The sequence below is a fragment of the Zootoca vivipara genome, chromosome 5 (assembly GCF_965207765.1).
Source record: "Zootoca vivipara chromosome 5, rZooViv2.hap1.1, whole genome shotgun sequence".
Lineage (NCBI taxonomy): Eukaryota > Metazoa > Chordata > Lepidosauria > Squamata > Lacertidae > Zootoca > Zootoca vivipara.
Window position 1 is genome coordinate 69,723,278 of NC_142588.1, and position 19,443 is coordinate 69,742,720.

The 19,443-nt window shown below is 42.9% G+C and overlaps 1 protein-coding gene across 1 annotated transcript in view; it reads right to left on the reverse strand.

Moving 5' to 3' along the window:
* Positions 1-19,443, reverse strand: part of DNER (delta/notch like EGF repeat containing) — a 105,540-nt gene that overhangs the window by 17,333 nt on the left and 68,764 nt on the right. The window contains exons 6-8 of the mRNA XM_035134007.3: positions 17,067-17,220; positions 12,454-12,567; positions 1,907-2,131 (exon numbers count right to left, since the gene is read on the reverse strand). Coding sequence (XP_034989898.3) covers positions 1,907-2,131; positions 12,454-12,567; positions 17,067-17,220 — 493 coding nt within the window. The remainder of the gene's footprint in view (positions 1-1,906; positions 2,132-12,453; positions 12,568-17,066; positions 17,221-19,443) is intronic.

Consider the following 19,443-nt stretch of genomic DNA (forward strand, 5'->3'; position numbering starts at 1 on the left):
GTTCCTTAAGTCTGCACTATGATCGGCCTCAACACAAATCCACTCATCATTTGTTCTGCTTTTCATCACTTTACTCCAATGGTCCTCAGAGACCTAAGAGCAAGAGCACCACAGATCCTAAAAGGCAAAAGAGAGGAAGGGAAGCATTTGATCGGCAGCAGTGCCAAAAAGATCACAGAATCAAGTTCTTCCATCCCTGCTAAAGCCTGAAAGGGAAAAGTAGGATGCTGCTTTAGAAAATAGGCCTTTACTCTATGTAGAACTGCTGTGAGAGCTCCAACCTTTACTATTTTGTCACTGTAGCCTTTTTTAGCTGAATACAGAACAGAAAAGGCCGTATATAGTATATAGACAATGAATCAGCATCTTTCCACCACCTTTACCCTATATTGTTGTGAGTGCGGGAAGTTACTCTGCACTGATGCATGAGCTCCTTATAATTCCTGGGGTCCTGGATCCAGCAAGGGCTAAAAACTAATGAAGGGTTTCATTGTTGCACTAGTCGGGCAAGTTTCTTTGGGAGTTAAGGGTCCTAAGGGCCATCTAAAAAAAGAATATAGTATAGGTAGCGACTATTTTATGTGCGTCAGATATGTGCGAGACTACACATTGCGCCAAACCCAGAAGTGACCCGAAAATGACACATAAGGGGGGGGGGGAGTGGCAGAATGGGTTTTTGCAGCCTTTTTCAATGGTGTTTCAAATACACACAATTTCACTTAAACATGTGGTGCCTTGGATCATAACCACCGCATAAACAGGGAGTTGCCTGTATAACAAAAGAGGCTGCTCTCTTTATCCTCTGAGCAAATGGCCGGGCCTTTTCTCCTCCTCACCTGGCTGATACTTAGAAGGACAATAGCCAAGACGGTGGTGTGTAAGCAGGGCTAAAAGTAGGCAGCAGCCAGAGAGACAGAACCATGCTTGATTTCTGCTAGATTCCTACGACAAAAGCAAGACCTTTTTTTTGGGGGGGGGGGTAATGCTGTGAGCTCATCCATATTAGGCTCAGGCTGTACATATGTGTAAATAAACCACATATCATACAGGCATCACCATCTCTACTGTCTCTCATTCCAAGGAAACCGAAACCTGGCTAAGTGCCTGGAATCTCTCACTGCTCAGAGATTGGGCTGGTGTGCAACAATACAGTGGTACCTCGACTTACGAAGATGATCGGTTCCGCGGTGCTCTTCGTAAGTCGAGGTCTTCGGATGTCGAAGCGCCCGTTCTGTGCATGCGCGATTTTGCGTCTCTGCGTATGCGCAGACCGCACGCCCCGCTTCTGTGCAGGTGCAGAACGTGAGCACGGTGAGAAGACTTCCAGGGTTGTCGACTTCGTAAGTCGAAACCTTCGGAAGTCGAAGCATTCATAAGTCGAGGTACCACTCTATGTTCTTTACAATGCATGGCCTCTCATGTCAAAATGGTTATAAAACCTACTATTTCTTGGGTACTGTGCAACATATTCATATTATAAAGCGTGTTTTTTTTTCAATTTCCTGCAAACACAAATAACATACAGCCGTAATCACCTCATCCAGCTATTTTTCCTCCTGCGATGAGTAAAGCCTGCATCTGTAAAAGTAAGGTGTTTTGGTGTGTGTTTTTAAATTATATTGCTACTTCATTTAGTGTTATCACTTTAAAATTGGTATCCTGGAACAGTATTGTTAAAATGTCAGGCCAGCTATACAGACAAGCTATACAGAAAATGTGCATGTTCATTCTGTGTGGTTTTTTAAATTAAATATAGAATGCATCAATACCTATCATTATAGCACACTGAAACTACTGTAATGTTTTGTCGGCATGCATATACTAAAGAGGAAAAAGGAAGCAATTTCCACCTACATGTTTCTCAATGCTAAGAGCATCTGACGGAATGCAGGAGAGCCATACAAACCTGGGATACAGAGGCATTTGTAACTTGTTCCAACACTGCGACAGATGCCATGGGCACAAGGATTCAGAGCGCAGAAGTCAATCAGCTGGGCACAGGTAGGTCCTGTAAATCCTGGGCTACAACTGCAAGAATAGGAAAGCCGGTCTGTGTAACAGGTCCCATTGTTCTTGCAAGGAAATGAAGCACAGGCATCTACTTTTTCCTCACAAGATGTTCCCAGGTACCCTAAAACAAAACAAGTGGAACTTATTTGCATGCACACATTTCATTTACCAAACCTTTGTCAAAGCATGGAGCCTTAATATCATTTAAAAACATATTTTTTTGGCTAGAATTATCCTAACACATGCTTAGATACAGATACAAGGACTGCCTCTCCCCATATAAACCGACTTGGACCCTGAAATCATCATCTGAGGTTCTTCTTCATGTGCCTCCTCCACAGGAGGTCCAGAGAGTAGCAACACAAGAACGGGCCTTTTCTGTGGTAGCTCCCCGTTTGTGGAATGCTCTCCCAAAGGAAGGCTCGCTTGGTGCCTTCATTGAATAGACGAAAGTGTTTCTCTATTACTATGACTTGGGCTGATTAACATTTTATGGTCTTTTAAATGTGTTTGTGGAAGGGAAGTTATTGGTTTGTTTTTGTTTTATTATGTATTTTGTGTTCTCGTTTTGTAGTTTTAGACCCTGTGATCTTCAGATAAAGGGTGGTATACAAATGTAATAAATAAAAATATCCACACAACCTAAGTGTAAATGGAGGGTCACAGCTAGCACTCTCTCCTCTAAGCTAAGGACACCAAATACATTTATTAGCTTCATAATGATGCATGTTCATGGAATTTTCCACAGTATGCCCTTCATCTGACATATTTATTAAAATATGCTTACATTATGTCCATGATTCTAAGTGTAATATGCTTACATTACGCCCATGATAAAACCCTCAAGCTATTCGACCGCTGATCTATGTTTCAGATATTTATCCTCCCCACAATGATGTATTTGCTACTAAATATGGCCTCCTCCCCAAGTGCTCCTGAACTTCATGGTAGAATTCAGCTATTCTTCCTCGAATTATCCATTCACTCTTCCCTCTGATGTATTAACGCAGTGGTTCCCATATGCTTTCAGTTCGCTGTGGAACATCAAGAAAAAATTGTGTTTCTTGTGCTATCATTTGAACTAGGAACAATATTTATAGTGGAGAATATGACGTAATACTGTACTAGGACCTGTATTATTTTCTTACGCTCTTTGATGCTGGCCATCTTTGCCACCAATGTTCTTTCTAAGCCTTTTTGAACTATAATTAAATGCACTGATTAGGTATTTACAGAAACACCTATCTGTTGGCAATGCTGCCACAAAAAACTCCCAGTATTAAAAACCAATCTGTATCTGTATTGGACCAGAAACTTATATGCTTTTATTGCTGACGTTTGGTGGACAGTGAACCATTAATTAATTAACAGTAGATTTCCAGACAAGTCAAGCCAATGGAAGAACCTGGCAGTGTAAACATGAAAAACTGCAGGGGGGGGGGACACATTTAAGCATTGCAGTTTTTAGCAGTTTTTGATATTTACAGTTCCTTCAGCAGCAAAATGAAAGGAGGGAGAGAGGATGCCTTCAGGATAAGAATATTATTGGTAATAAGAAGTGTGATGAAAGCATGAAGCTCACTAAGGTTTAATGAGACTGCAAATCTACCACTGGCAAGGAACAAACACGAAATGGCAAAATGACAACAAATATAAATATCATTGTCCAAGAAATATGAAGAAATATTTTTTGCTGAAACGACATTTGAATTAAAGTTGCAAAATGTGGAGAAATCAGTAAAATAACTGAAAAGGTAATACCCTAATGCAGCTGCAGTGCAGCAGAAGACTGTTACTAAAGTGAATCCAGGAAATGTTTTACAGATTAGAGAGCACCATAATGAGTACAGATTCATTATCAAGGAGGAGCTTAATTATTTGGCTTGGTTGTGGTCAATAGCAAGTACTGTAATAGGCTTGGGAGGGAATCATTTACTGTACTGAATTTTTTGAGACAGTGCAGCATAGCTTTGTTAAGTGTCTGGTGATCACACTGGATATTTAATCCTAGAAACATATAGCTGCACATGATAAATGAAGCTAGTATCTAGGATTAGTGATTATAAAATATTCAGATATGAAACACACAGGTGGCTACATCAAGCAAGCGAACAAGACAAATGGTTTTTATTTTTCTTTACAAAAGTCAAATGGAAACACAAAATTCACATTACAGGAAAGAAGTAATCAAAACATCACCAGAACAAAAATTTGCAAGAACCAGGTCTAAAAGGGAAAACTGAGGCCAATGTAGACAATGTGTTTCAGCAACAAAGAGGAGACTTATACACCCCAGATGAAGCCGATATTTTCTCTTTTTAAAAAATTACATCTGAATGCCACTCTTCCTTCATGGGGTTATTCTATTTAATGCAGTGGACCTCATGGTAAAGCAGGCATCTGAATCCAGGTTCCTCCATGGGCCCCAAACCAATCAATTTCAAGATAGAATGTAAATGAATAATAATGATTTAAAAAACAGGAACAAAACAAAACAAAGGAGTTTCAACAGTAGTAAATGATCAGCTAATACAAATGTGTTCTGCAAATACTGTATATTCACAAGTTGTTTCAGGGAGCTTATAAGAATGTTGCATTTTCTAATTCTGATATACAGCAGGTTATGCCTGCAGTATATCAGGAACAGATGGATAACTGAGTTAGGAGGGGGGTATTAATGGCTGATTGCTGCAGGGGTAGACAGACAATTTGCTGAGCTATGAGCAAGCTGCCTGTTCCCTTTACGCAGTGAGAAGACACTGGATGTATACTGGTGGGAAGCTTTACCCAACATGGTGTTGAATTTTTATTTCTTAATCACAGAGAATTGGCAATCAAACAGAACTAGTCTTTTTCTGACTAATTCCAATACATGGACTCCATAGATCATGGGTAGGCAAACTAAGGCCTGGGGGTCGGATCCGGCCCAATCGCCTTCTAAATCCGGCCCCCGGACGGTCCGAGGAAACAGCGTGTTTTTACATGAGCAGAATGTGTGCTTTTATTTAAAATGTATCTCTGGGCATAGGAATTCATTCATTTCCCCCCCCCCAAAAAAAATATAGTCCGGCCCCTCACAAGGTCTGAGGGACAGTGGACCCTTGCCATAGATAATATTCACTGGATCATATTTTTGCAAGCTCTTGTAGTTAGCCTAAACTACAGCATCAAGGGCTTTATGGAAATAATTTCACCTGATTCCCATAGTGAATGCAAAACTCAAAACATTAAGAAAGTTTGCTTGTCTGAATCTATATCCTGATTCACTCTGGCCTCAGGGGCAGACTTTGGTAATATGGCACCCAGAGTGAGGACAACATTTGGCACCCCATCAATTATCTCTTATTTTCACAATAATTCTTTTTGGTACTGTAAGGGTGCTGTTGCGGCTACTCTTGAGTAACAACGTCCGAGTCTGCTCTGTCTTTAAAAGCTTTATTGTGCATAGTATTTACAGTGCAAAGATGGCAAAGAACATAACCTCTCAGTCACTCGCAGAATCCGGGGGTGGGCGCTTCCGGCTACGGGACTAGCATAAGAGTTTGGGCACCCTGAAACGCCTCCTCCCAGCCTTATGTTTGGTGGCGCGCCTTAATTCGGGCGCCGGAAGGGGCTGCCTGCTTCCCTCCACCTCTTGGTCCTGTTGGCGCAGGGGCTCTCCAACATCGCTCAGCCCCAACACCTCCGTCCCGCTCACTTCCTGATTCCCCTCACCTGACCCACTGCTGCTGCTCTCACTGGGCAAAGTGCTGGTCAGCAAGAGGGAAGGAGGCTCCCTGTAGGAAGGCGCCCTGACAGGTACAGTTGCTTTTTTATGGATCTTCTCAGCAGCAGCTACTCATATAAATACAGATGGTGATGATTTTGCACTCCCTTGGTTTGACGTCCTCTGCGGAGGGACCGTCTGCACCACCCTAAATCTCTAAATCCGGCACTGCTGGCCTTCTTGAGTACTGTGCCCATTGTTGAACTGGTTACTTTTTCTTTAGTAACATTCAATGGTCGGAGTGCAACTGAAACTTCAGAGCTGCCCATATGTGCCTAGAGTTTAAATCAAGCCGTGTTCGTCAACCTCGGAAGGTAGCTCATATTGAAGAAGGAAAACTATGGATCCTAGTCCATCATGGCTAGTTATCACTTACAGCAGGCATAGGCAACCTTGGCTCTCCAGATGTTTTGGAACTACAACTCCCATGATCCCTAGCTAACAGGGCCAGTGGTCAGGGATCATGGGAGTTGTAGTTCCAAAACATCTGGAGAGCCAAGGTTGCCTATGCCTGACTTACAGCCTTATTCTCCATGAGCTTGTCTAAATTAGTTATTATTTTTAAAGGTTTTTTTTTTACAATGAAGCAGGAGATAAATCTTATGCTATAAAATAATAATAATAATCTTTTAAACCCATTCAAGTGGTGGCCACATAATGCACGTTAATCTAAAATTAAAGGGCTGTAGTAAATGTTGCAGCAACAAAGTAGACATTACAGTGGTCCCTCAACTTACGAATTACTCGACATCCGTAGTTTTCGACTTACGAACGGGACAAATGGCCACACGCTTACAAATTTTTCTACATCCGAACAGAACCCATTGGCGGTTTTCAATGCGGTTTCCTCGACTTACGAATTTTTCCAATTATTTTTTTTCCTATGGGAAACCGCTTTTCGACTTACGAACTTTTCGACCTACGAATGTGCATTCGGAGCGGATTAAGTTCGTAAGTCGAGGGACCACTGTATTTCAAGCACAGACAGATATAGAATGACCTTGAAGATAACTGATCGTATACAGAGGGAATCCTATACTGCAAAGGCTCAAAACCAATGGAATCCACTCAGGAGGTTCCTGCGTTCTAGCATTCTGAGAGAGAGAGCACTGTTAATTTGCCCATAAATCATCTCAACCACTTTTCATAAGGGTTTCTGTCATTAACCTGAGATTTTAGCTAATCAAACATGATAAGTGGAAAACTATTTTAAAAAATGAAGTTCACATTCAAATCTAAGCCTTCCTCGGCTTGGAGGTCAAATATGGAACGGTAGAAATTAGATCTGAAATTCAAAGTGAAATGAATGCAGCTAGTCTCCTTAATATATTATACAACTGAAACATGATGCTCAACAGGAATTACAGAAGTATTTAAGCATGAGTTGCTAAATCTGAAACTTATCTTTACCAATTCTTTTTTATCATTCTCTCTCCAATGCTCTCCAATGCCTTCTCTACATTAATTGCTTGAGAATCTTGCCTTCCTCATTTCCTGCAGCTCAGAGTTTGGCACCTTGCCCACAGATCTGATCTTTATGATGCAAATGGGTCATGCACTAAAACTTCTTTATTATTAGCGCCTTTTATCATCTGTTCTCACCACATATTTCATGCTTCTGTTACATGCTGCACTTCCCCAAGCAGGGGGGCAGCTCTGGTTTCTTTTAGATGAGATACTGAGAACCAGAGTTTGAATTAAAGGATGGTGGGGAGAACAGACAAGTCCCTTGCATCCTTATAATGGCTCCCTTAGCTACTATTTTTAAAAGACATGGAAAGACCGTGGCTGGGCTACAGTAGGGATGGTGGAATCAGGGGAGGTGCCTCCAGTTGGAAGCAAATCCACTTGCCTTGTATCAGGTTCCGAGAAAGCTATAAATCCAGTTCTACCTAATTGCAACTATACTTCCACATCTCTCTACTTCCTTTCTCCTAACTAAATTCAAGGAAGAAGAAGAAGAAGAAGAAGAAGAAGAAGAAGAAGAAGAAGAAGAAGAAGAAGAAGAAGAAGAAGAAGAAGAAGAAGAAGAAGAAGCCTGGTTGTTCATCATTAATTCCCTGTCAAGCACATGTCCCAGATCCCACATGCAGTAACAGCACCACTAAACTTATTTTGTCAAGTCCTCAACTGCCGATCATCCAAATCATAGTAATAGACTCATTTATAGGAATCAATTCACATTAACCTGACAGTCAAACTCACAGCACCTCCTTCCTATTTTTCCCTTTCTCCCAAAGTTATTTATTTCCATCATTACTTCATTTTATTTTATAGAGTAGTTACTGTACATTGCTTCTCCCAAACTCTAGGGCTTTTTAGTGTACTCTAGCCCATGGTCTATGTTTTCCCAGGGAGCTGAAAATTAGCATTTCAGAGTGCACAGTCTCTTCTCAGCATGTAGCTACAATTAGGCACAATGAAGGAAAGCAAGGTTTTTCCCCAGAGAAGGGCTCCTTTTCCCTGAAAATTTCAGGGCAGTCTAAAAATAGCCATATGTGCAACTTAACACACCTGCTTTTCCAAGCTGCTCTCTCTCAGACAAATGCAACGTGTCTGTATTTTAATCTCACTTCCCACCCCAAGCCTCAAAATAAAGGCAATGGAGTGGGTGATTGCATGCAAGAGAAAGCTAATTCTCACGAGAGGTGAAAAGGGGAGAAACTAAATTGATGTAATTTTTTGCAGTGTGAAAAATTGAATGCATTGTTCTCTTTGCCAAATTATTATCTTCTAGCAGTTATCAGCACTATAACTACTATGCTTGGGCTATTTTGCAGTATAAGATCAATTAGGCAACATATTTAGAGCAGCTAACAACAGGAGACCTGTGGCACCATTCTATTGTTCAGGTAACTGCCATAACACAAAAAATGCTCTGTCCCAGACCTCTGCAAGAAAATTTTGTTGCAAGTCAATAATGACTTGCAGCTGTTAGAATGTTTGTTTGGAAACATGTCTTTAAACATGTCTGCAAGTCCATGTAAAAGGAATAAGCACATCAAGAACATGAACAACCGGTGTTCTCCAAGTGTACTCAAAACTCTCATCGGCCCCAACTACTAAGGATGATGGGAGTTGTAGTCCAACAGCTTCTGGAAAGCACATTATCTGCTTATGACCTTGGGGGGAATTGTTTCCCACTGCAACCATGGAGTACAGTCTTGGTTTGGGTTTGGCTAGCCAAATGCCTGTGGAAAGCCCACAAGCAGAACATAACCGTAGAAGTCATTTTCTTATCTGTGTAACCCTAAATAATCTGGCATCGGCACCTCACTGCTCACTCCAGGTCAAGTTAAAAACCACTGGCCTCAATACACCATGGGTAATAATTTAGTTAAGACAACAGAGTGCTCACAGGAAGAGGAGGAGAGACATAGGGAGAGGAAACAGGATGCCAGCGGAGCTTGTAGGGAAGGAGGCCCTATGGAAGGCAAGAATGAAAGAATGAAGGAAAAGAAATTCTAGGACAACTATAGGTTTTAGTGCTAAAAGCTTAGAAAAGAGTGGGGGTGTCCTCAAATGGTGACTGCTTAACAAGAGAGGGTCATCTTGACTTACAGAAAGAAGTACCAAGATCTCAGGTTTCTCAAGGTCAGTAGTAATGTGATAAAGTGATGCTTGACTGACGTTTGGTATTAATGATCTCCTGAGATCCTACACTACCTGAATAATGAGGTGAAGATACAACCTTGCTTGTGCTAATAGAGGGTTTCCACCAAGAAACTTAAAGTTTGATTTGCTCTGTGCAGCTAGGTATCTTTTAGCTCACAGGGATTCAGACAAGGAAAATGGTTTGAGCCAAGGTGCTAGAACCTTCTGAAATTCTTTTGTCAGTGGAATTGCTGACCTGCAAGCGCTGTGCTGTTCACCAGCTGCCCTCTCAGCATTACCAAGCCCCAGAGCTAACTGGGGTCTGGATGACATGGTCTATAAAAAATGCCACAATAAGTCAAGAAGGGGTGCTCATATAAGTGTATTCCTTGAGTAGAACTGGAGGGGGTGGGGAAGACAGCCCACCTTGAATGAGGTCAAAAATTGTATATCCAATTTTCTTTTGTAATAACACAAGCATATATTTTGTTAAAATAAATTTGGAGCGAATAGCTTTAGGAAGCCAATTCAGGTTTGGCTAAGTGCCAATATCTGATTGTCTCACCAAGTGCTGTTACTATTTATATACTCACTGGGGAAAGCAGAGGAGGCACAAAAATAATTCAAAATGCCAGATATAAACTGCTGACCTTGTGTCAGTTTATAGGTCTCTGCCTAGCTGTTAAGTGGGTCACCCATTTTACTCCGAGAGATAAGAGTCCAGTGTTAAACTATTAAAGAACACTTTAATTGTTAGGCCAGGATATGCTATAAAAAGAGAAAAGAAAAAGTCTTCATCCACAATACAGCCCAGGTATACAAAAAAATAATGTTGTGCTTTGATAAAAGGAACAGACTGGAAACAACAATGTCTTTAGCCCTGGGTGAAATTCTGAATCAACATTTTAGCACCGATGACTAATATGAAGGCTTTATTATTGAAAGCTTCCATAAAAGCTGAAAGCAAATCAACTTACACAACATGCATTTCCAGGCAGAAACAAGCTACAAAGAATTATGCTTCCTGCCATCACACAATGTTCCCATTTGACACATCTCTGGCATGAATTTAGGAAGATGAAATCTGCTGGGTGATCCTAGGGCCCTCCTTTGCTAGACAGCTGCTACATAAAGGCTAACGTTGACAAAGCTTACAACACCATCTCCTGCACTTGCAGTGGCACAGTCAACTCCGCAATTGTTGTATAAAAACAAGCCAATACAGCAACACTGATAGACGCACCCACAAATGTAGCAACCCCACCACCATCTATGAACCATGAGGTTACTCGCTTCATGGCAACAATCCCACACTACTCAACACAGAGACCATAGTAGGCTGTCCATGCATCCAGTGCATGTGCATGCACATCACACCAACCAAGCAGGGCAAGATAGCACACCATGTCAGTGAAGATCTGTGTTGTCTGGAGATACTACTAATGGTGTGTAGTGGTTGGCTGTAGAGTTAGTCAGGATCCTATTAACCTGGCTATTTCTTGATCCCAGGACACATATGCTTCATGGGTCTGCTGCACTTATTTATTTCTGTAGCACACTGCATCATATTCAGTTGGATACATGGCTATAATTCTAATCATTGCTGAAGGTAATCAAACTGCAATTTTCAATGGAAAATGTATTGAAGTATGGTGGCACCTGCCCTTTGAAATTCGCTCCCATGAAAATATTCAACAGTCACCATCCCTGCTGTTTTTCAGTGTATATAGAAGACCTTTCTCTTTCAATAAAACTTTTACCTGGAGAACTTTATCCTAGTCTGAATCAGTAGAGGAGATATAGATATAGATATAGATGTATATATGGAATTGTTTTTAATTGCTTTTACATTTACCTTGTTTTATCGCTGCCACTGTTCTATAACTGAGAAAGTTGAGATTTTTCCCAGTCTGCTTCTGTATTATAAGATGTTTTTATTGTTTTATCACTTATTGTTTGCTACCTTGGGCTTGTTTGGGAGGAAAGGTTGTGTCAGGGGGACTCCCTACAGGGACCCTCCCCCAGTCATCCTGACCAGCGCTTCGCCCAGTGACAGCGCAAGCAGCGGGTCAGGAGGAGGAAATGAGGAATGGAGCAGAGTGGAGAGGGGGCTCTCAGATGTATCAGAGCCTTGACACCAACCCAGCTGGCCAGAGGAGGAAGGGCAGCACAGGATGGTGTCGGAGCCTCTGCAACGCTGCAGCCAAGGGACGGGAGAAGGAACGCATCCACTTCCGTGCCCAGTTCCGGACGTAGGGCAAGGGGGTGGCGTTTTGGGGTTCCCAGACTATTATGCTGGCGCAAAAGCAGACAAGCGCCATTGCCGGGTTCTGAATCAGACTAGGCAGTCATGTTTTCTGATGTCTCTGCACTGTAAATAGTATGCACAATAAAGCTCTTGAAGACAGAGCAGGCTGGGGTGTCTTTACTCAAGAGTAGCCGCAACAACCCCCTGACAGGTTGGATATAAATTTAACGAAGAAATAAACGATTGTGTTTTTCATCACTGTAACCCACCCTGGGACCTTATGATAAAAGGTTGATAATAAATCTAACAGAATAAAATAAAATGCACGAATGAATAATAAATAAATAAGCAAGCAAGCAAGCATGTGTACAGGGCACACACATATTATACCAACCAGGCAGACCAAAACAGCACCTTTCCAGGGAAGACCATCCCAGAGGAGACCTGTGTTCTCTAGCAGTGGTCTTCTGTATTACTCATTGGCTGCAAAGTTATTCACAGTCCTATTATCCTGCCTATTTGCTGATCCTAGGAACCACACACTTCATGAGCCTGCTTGCATTCCCCATCTTTTCCTAACACACTGCATCAAATTCAATTGGATAGCATTGAAAAATACTGTATTTACTGATGATAATAAATTGCAATTTGCTGGATAAGATATGCCGTGAAATTCATTAAGCATAAGATTTTAAATTCTAGACAAGGAGAGGCAAAGTGCAACCTGAAGTGCTGCTTCAGGTTGTCCCTAAGGAGTCAGTAAACAGGACTATAGACATAAATACCCCAACAGAGAACACAAGCCTTCTTAAAGATGGCAACGTTTACTGCTTACCTTCCGGACACTGGCAGCTGAATCCGCCAAGATTAGAAATGCAGGTACCTCCATTTTGACATGGCTGTTGACTGCAGTAGTCAATTTCTGACTGACATAGGACTCCAGTATATCCTTCAGCATGATGGAATGGTTTGTTTTGAATCACAGAGACAAGGAGAAATTGGAAGCAGTTTATTGTTAGGTCTGAACGCCAGCAGAATGCTGCAGATGGTCTTAACTAGGGATGGAAAATTTCATTCTGTCTGCATTTTTAAACAAGCCAACCTGATTTACACCTCACAAACTAATAACTGGACTGGACTGTAATTATCCTTCAGATTTTGCACTTCTCCTAATTTTGTGATACAGTTCTGGGACCAAAGGAAAAATAACAAAATGCAGGGAGGAAACATGCATTTAGAGAAAACGTTTCTAAATGTGCACACTTATGTAAAAATCCATATTTTTTATATATAGTGATAAAATAAGTATTTAAATTCAGAGAGAGAGATAAACACACTGAGGGTGGGATTAACTTATGATTGAATGGAGTGAACCTGACATGGCTGGCAATTGCTTGTCTTAACTATGGATTAGGGAACCAATCCAACTTCAAACCATGGTTTACAACCCTGGCTTGGCTTTTGGTAAGGCTATCAATGCCTATTAGCCATGGTGGCTATGCTCATTAATACCAGTTAATGGAAAGAGTGTTCATGTGCTTAGGAGGGAAGAGTGTTCATATGCTCACTCTTTTTCCACAGGCATCTGAGTGACCACAGTGAGAACAGGATGCTAGCCTAGGTGGGCCAATTACCGTATCTAGTCCTGCAGGGTCATCTTTTGTCCTTATGGTGGAGGAAGTTTAGGCTTGGAAAAACTTGCCTCTCATGCTCCAGCCTCCCCAATTTCTATATTGAGTCTAGCATAGGAGAATTATGCTACTATCACTTCCAGATACTTTCAAACTAAAGTCTGGATTTGTTTACAATAGCTTCTGAAGCAAAAAACGAAAAAACCACTTGAAATGACTGAGGAGGTTTGGAGGTTTTTCCATTTTTATTTTTCTCTCAGATATTGTTATGGTCAAGCTATATTCATGTCTATTGAATGAACAGATTTCGCTCGCTTATGACCTTAATTATACAGCTTATTCAAGGAACTCTACTTCAAGTTCAATTACAGACGAATTTATCTCCTCAAATGTACTCTGCAGTTAATAGAATTTAAAGCATTACATAACTATATTTACATATCTTTCTTGTTAAGGCTATGCTTGGGTGCATTTGCATATTTATATTAAATGTAACAGATTAAGACATACGTGCATCGAGAGTTAATTTCTTCCTACCACCAGTGTTTAACTCAGGTTTAAAATGTTAATATAAACTATTTGTCTGTATTCATAAAGTGGAGGTGGGGGATTGAAATGCAGTATAGAAATATCAAGCCTACAGGACATGAAATATTCGCCATTTATCAAAAGGTAGCTCTGCACTTCCAACATTTAATGATGTTTAAATTGTGGTCCCTTCATTCAACAAGGCTAAGGGAAGTTTCCAATAAGGGGAGATAATATTAGAGTGCCGTTCATTTATGCTGTTGCAGTGGATTAGAGACAGGCTGGTCTTGGGAAAGGGAAGATGTTTACCACAGCTATGTATAGAACAGGTCACCTCTTCTTCTGTCTAACCAGTCCTGCATGACTTCACTACCCATGCCTGCTGATTCCTACTTTGGCTTTGCTGCAGATGTAATACAATTCTAAGCCCAGGTAAGTAATTTCCCCAGGAAATTACTGCCTTCTACCGTGTTTCCCCTTTTTTAAGACACCGTCTTATAACTTTTTTCCTCAAAAAAACACAAGGTGTCTTATTTTCAGGGGATGTCTTAATTTTTTATTAGGTTTTTATTACGGTACGGTACCTTACTGGCTCGGGGTGCTGCCATCCATCCCATCGCTAACATGGGAGCCGACGGGCGCGAAATGGAGGCGGGAGAGCGGGGGGGTGGGGGAGATGAGAGAGACGCGAAAGGCTCCGGGGTAAATGGCAAGTAGGTCGTCGGAAAGATGCCTGCGTAATCCCGGTCCCATGAGGGGGAAACGAGACCCTTCTCCACACCACCAAAACACGCATTCATAAGGGGCGGCAGCTCAAGAAGCCAAACTTCCTTTCCCGCTTGAACACGTGCAGAGGCGGGCGAGGGTACGCGCGGGGACCCTCTTCAGGAATCCTCTGCACCTTTAAACTCAGGAGGTCGATTAGCCAGCCAGCCAGCCAGCCAGCCAGCCAGCCAGCCACCCCACCCCCCAGGCGCGACATCTCTGAGGAAACGTGCTTTTACGCTGAAGTCCCGCAGAATTGCCCCAGGAGGAGGCGGTGGCAGTGGCACCCTGACTCCAGAGGGAACGGGGGGAGTTCGTCATGGCCCGCCCGACGAGCACCCCCACGGGTCTCTTGGGCAAAGCGGCGGCGGCAGCGCCACGGCAGTGCTCCCTGAGGCGCTCCTGCCTCCCCACCCCGGGCCATTTCCATTAGCGGGCGGGGTGGGGGCTCCCTCGCTTGCTCCTCGCCGCCCTTCTCCCTCCAGGCATTGGCGAGGCCGCCTGTCAATCAGCCGCCAACTCGCCCGCGGTGCGGAAGGGGCCAGCAACGCTCCCGCCGCCGTTCATCGCCCGGACGGTGCAGAAGGGCCCGCGGGCCTTGGGCCATGCAGCCCACGATGTTCTGGTGGCGCAGAAGGGGCCAGCAGCACTCTCGCCACCGTCTGTCACCCCGGTGGCACGGAAGGGCCTGCAGGCCTGCCGCCGCCGCTCTGCCTCGGGCCATGCAGCCCACGACGCTCCAGCGGCTTGGAAGGGGCCAGCAGCGCTCCCGCCACCGTACGTCGCCCCGGTGGCACGGAAGGGCTCGTGGGCCTCCCGCCGCCGCTCTGCCTCGGGCCATGCAGCCCACGACGCTCCAGCGGCGCGGAAGGGGCCAGCAGCGCTCCCACCGCCATCCGTCCCCCCGGCAGCGTGGAAGGGCCCACGGGCCTCCCGCCGCCGCTCAGCCTTGGGCCATGCAGCCCATGATGCTCCGGCGGCACAGAAGGGGCCAGCAGGCCTCCAGACGCCAAGGGGTTTCCCTGTTCAGGCGCTCAGCCGGAGTGGGAAAAAGTCCTGGGAAGAGCGGGGTAAAAAGTCCTCCTAGCGCGGCTCGCCTGGCGATGCGCTCAATTCATGCACCCCCTCCCACCTGGTCTCAAGCCTCTCTGAGGCTCTAAAGGAAAGCAGCAAGGTATGTCTCATTTTCGGGGTATGTCTTTTATTTCGCAGATACTTAAAAATCCTGCCATGGCTTACTTTATGAGTACGTATTAAAAAGGGGAAAACACGGTATATGAAAGAGGTGCAGGGGCCTGATATAGATTAGGAGCATAGCGCATGGGGAGAGGTTACCTTCTCACTGTAACCTTTGTAAAACCAAAAAAAAAACCTCCCCCCAAAATGCCAAGTAGCAGCAGAAGAAAATGTTCTCACTGGAACCAATAAGGGCTTTCTTTTCCTTTTGAAATTTGGCATTTTGATTGGTGGTGTTATTATTTGCAACCATGTGGGTGGGCAGGATTAAACCTCACCCCCCCCACACACACACCACAATCCTGATTAGGGAAGCCCTGATTAGGGGATCTTACTTTTAAGTTAAAAAGCCATATGGAGTTGCACAGTGCATGGTTAATGCAACATGTAAAGGTAAAGGTACGCCTGACTGTTAGGTCCAGTCACAGACGACTCTGGGGTTGCAGCGCTCATCTCGCGTTATTGGCCAAGGGAGCAGGTGTACAGCTTCCGGGTCATGTGGCCAGCATGACTAAGCCACTTCTGGAGAACCAGAGCAGCACACAGAAACGCCGTTTACCTTCCCGCCAGAGCGGTACCTATTTATCTACTTGCACTTTGATGTGCTTTTGAACTGCTAGGTTGGCAGGAGCTGGGACCGAACAACAGGAGCTCGCCCCGTTGCAGGGATTCGAACCGCCGACCTTCTGATCGGCAAGCCCTAGGCTCTGTGGTTTAGACCACAGCACCACCCACATCCCTTAATGTAACATGTAGTTGCCTCTAATTCTCAAAAAATGCAGGCCTTTATTCTGAAAAGCAAAGCTTAAGGACACTATGCCAGTGGTTTTCAACCAGTGTGCCATGGTCATTGGTCAGGGGTGCCATGGGCAACACTGTCCCTCTTTCTTTCCCCACCTCTGATGCCCTCTCACATCTCTGCCTCCCAAAGGCTTGCACAGCTGTTAATTGCAGCAGCCCTGGCTATAAGCTCCGCAGACGAATGTTGCCTCTGGAAGGCGCCTCTCTTTGGGGCAGGGGAGCAGCTCAGAGATCAGGGACAGCAGCAGCAGCTGCCCAGAGAACTCCCAATGAGAGGGGGCTAAGGGAACACTCCACAAGGGAGTGTGTTCAAAAAAGGTGAGAGGCGGCCAGCTCTGCAGGCAAGGGGTGACTTAACTGGGCTCTTGAGCCCCACAGGGGTGCCACAGAAAGAATGTGGTTTGATAAGGGAGCTGTGGACTCAAAAAGGTTGAAAACTTCTGCACTATGCAAAAGGACACAATTCCAAGCACAATGCTAAACATACCAGTAGGGCAAGTACAGGTGAAATTGCTTCCATCATGCTTTTCTGCGATGTCCACACAGGTTCCATTGTTCTGACATGGATTGCTTTGACACGCATCAAATTCTTCACAGAGACCACCCAAATACTGACTTTCACAGTCACAGAAAAAAGTTTCCTAGAACAAACAGATTATAAAACAAACTTTATAAAAATGGTGATGAAGTGTGCATGCACACGAAAGCTCATACCAAAATAAAAACTTAGTTGGTCTTTAAGGTGCTACTGAAGGATTTTTTTATTTTATAAAAATGAAACCTCAAAGCTTCTTTTGAAACAAAGATCTTGATCTAGGTTGATGAATTAAGAAAACTAAAAAGATCTATGTGGGGGGGGGGAATAACACATTAAATTATAGGTACTTAAGCAAGAAAAACTGCTACGGAACTTAAGATTTCTGCCAACTAAGCCCAACGCAAGCTTTATCATAGACTAAACTTCTTTTTTTTAAGGATCATCTTTAGTTTTGTTTTTCATAAGCACAAAGAGTGAAGAGAATTCAAAGTGAAACATAGGATTAACACATTTTTTAAAAAATCTAATCTAATTATTTGGCCAGAATTTCACATTCATGCAGCCGATGATTCCTCGATACAATATCACTGAGTACAGTGGAATTTATTTCCAAGAAACTGCACAAATATTTCCTATGCAAACTATCTTTGTACATTACAAGATGCAGTGCAAAGCATAAGCAAAGAAAGAATAACACATCAGCTCTTGGCTACAAGACGCCCTGTGAGACGTGGAAGAAATACAAAAGAGGCAGAGCAAAAATAAGCTTGTATAAATACTCTTCTGGTAAGTGGTATATTTTGAACCTGCATGTTAGATATTCAGCATTTATTATTTGGTACCTTGGTGATAATTTCCACTACTATTAGAAATGTGGGGGGGGGGGAGCTTACACAACAGTTATTTTGTTGTCCTAGAAACTGCAGCGCTTTTTATGCAACTGTTACACAAATCTCCACAGTACATTTGCCTTTATCAAGCATTTATATAAACCAAAAGCTAAATATAAGGTGTTTGTTATGTCCAGCCTTGCTTGCAAAAACTCACATCACAGGAGTGTCCTATATTTTGCAAATATAGATTATTTCTCAAGAGAGGCACCTGCCTTTCCAAAGCAGTTTCTTGGTCCTGTCTAAAACTATAATTCACGTTTGTCAAAAAATAGTTCAAATTAAACTATTTTAATTTTCCTGTTCTAGTCATATTTTCCCAATGTTTAATTCTCATCCTTTCCACCTGTCTTTCTGACTGCCGAATTAGAAGGATTGTCCTTCTGTTGCTCTACCTCACAGAAAACGTTGAGGTGGTCATTGTGCAAATTAAGGAGTCATTTCTCCTTCAGTCTTTAAACTATTCTTGATGGGAAATGCTAGGTAATGGAAAAAGTTTCCTGAGAAGACATAACATGTATGTGCCTATTTAAAGGGGGAAACACAGCAGCCCAATCCACTCTTCACATCAAACCGTAGTTTGAAACAAACCATAGTTTGATGGGAATGTGCTAGAGCACACTGCTCTATAGTTCCTGCGACACTTCTCTCCCCTGCTCCTGCTGCACCACAGAAAAAAAACATGTCAATGCAAAATAGGACTGATGGGAGCTGAAGTTCAACAATACCTGAAGGCCACCATATTGGCTATGCTACCTATAATTTCTTCAGGTTGCTGCTAACCAGCAACCAACTAAGCAGAGAAAACTCACTTAGGCTGTAAATCCTAAACTCAATGATGTGGAATAAGTCCCGCGGAGCTGAGTCAGACTTATTTTTGAGTAGAGATGATAATATAGCACTGCTATATTATTATTATTATTATTATTTGCTCCTTATGCGACATCTCAAAGTGGCTTCCTATTTTACTGTACAAATACTGTATAGCATATGAATTCGTTCCAATTACTGTAAAGCTAAGGATTGTGTAAAATATAAATTAGAAAACTACAAAGAAGGCAATAAACAAACCAAGCTTGACAATTCAACATGTACAAAAAGGGTGGTGCTTGTGTCAAAATATGATGCATTGTAAGAATTTACTAAGAAATGGAAAGAACAATTTATTCTTAAGAAAATATTGACAATGAAGCATGTCTCAACACTTCCAGAGAAATGTTTCAGACAGGTAATAGCACTGGGACTTAGAAAACTTATTATGCAGAGATGATTAGGTACCATTAGTAGTTATTAGCTAAGCAGCTGTCATCTTCCTCCCATCACAGAATAACACTTATGGTGACATATACTCATTTATTTGAAGAGCAAAGAATTAAGAAAACTACCGCTTGTCATAATCCTTGGTTAAAGGCAACCTGAACAGCTGCTTACAAATA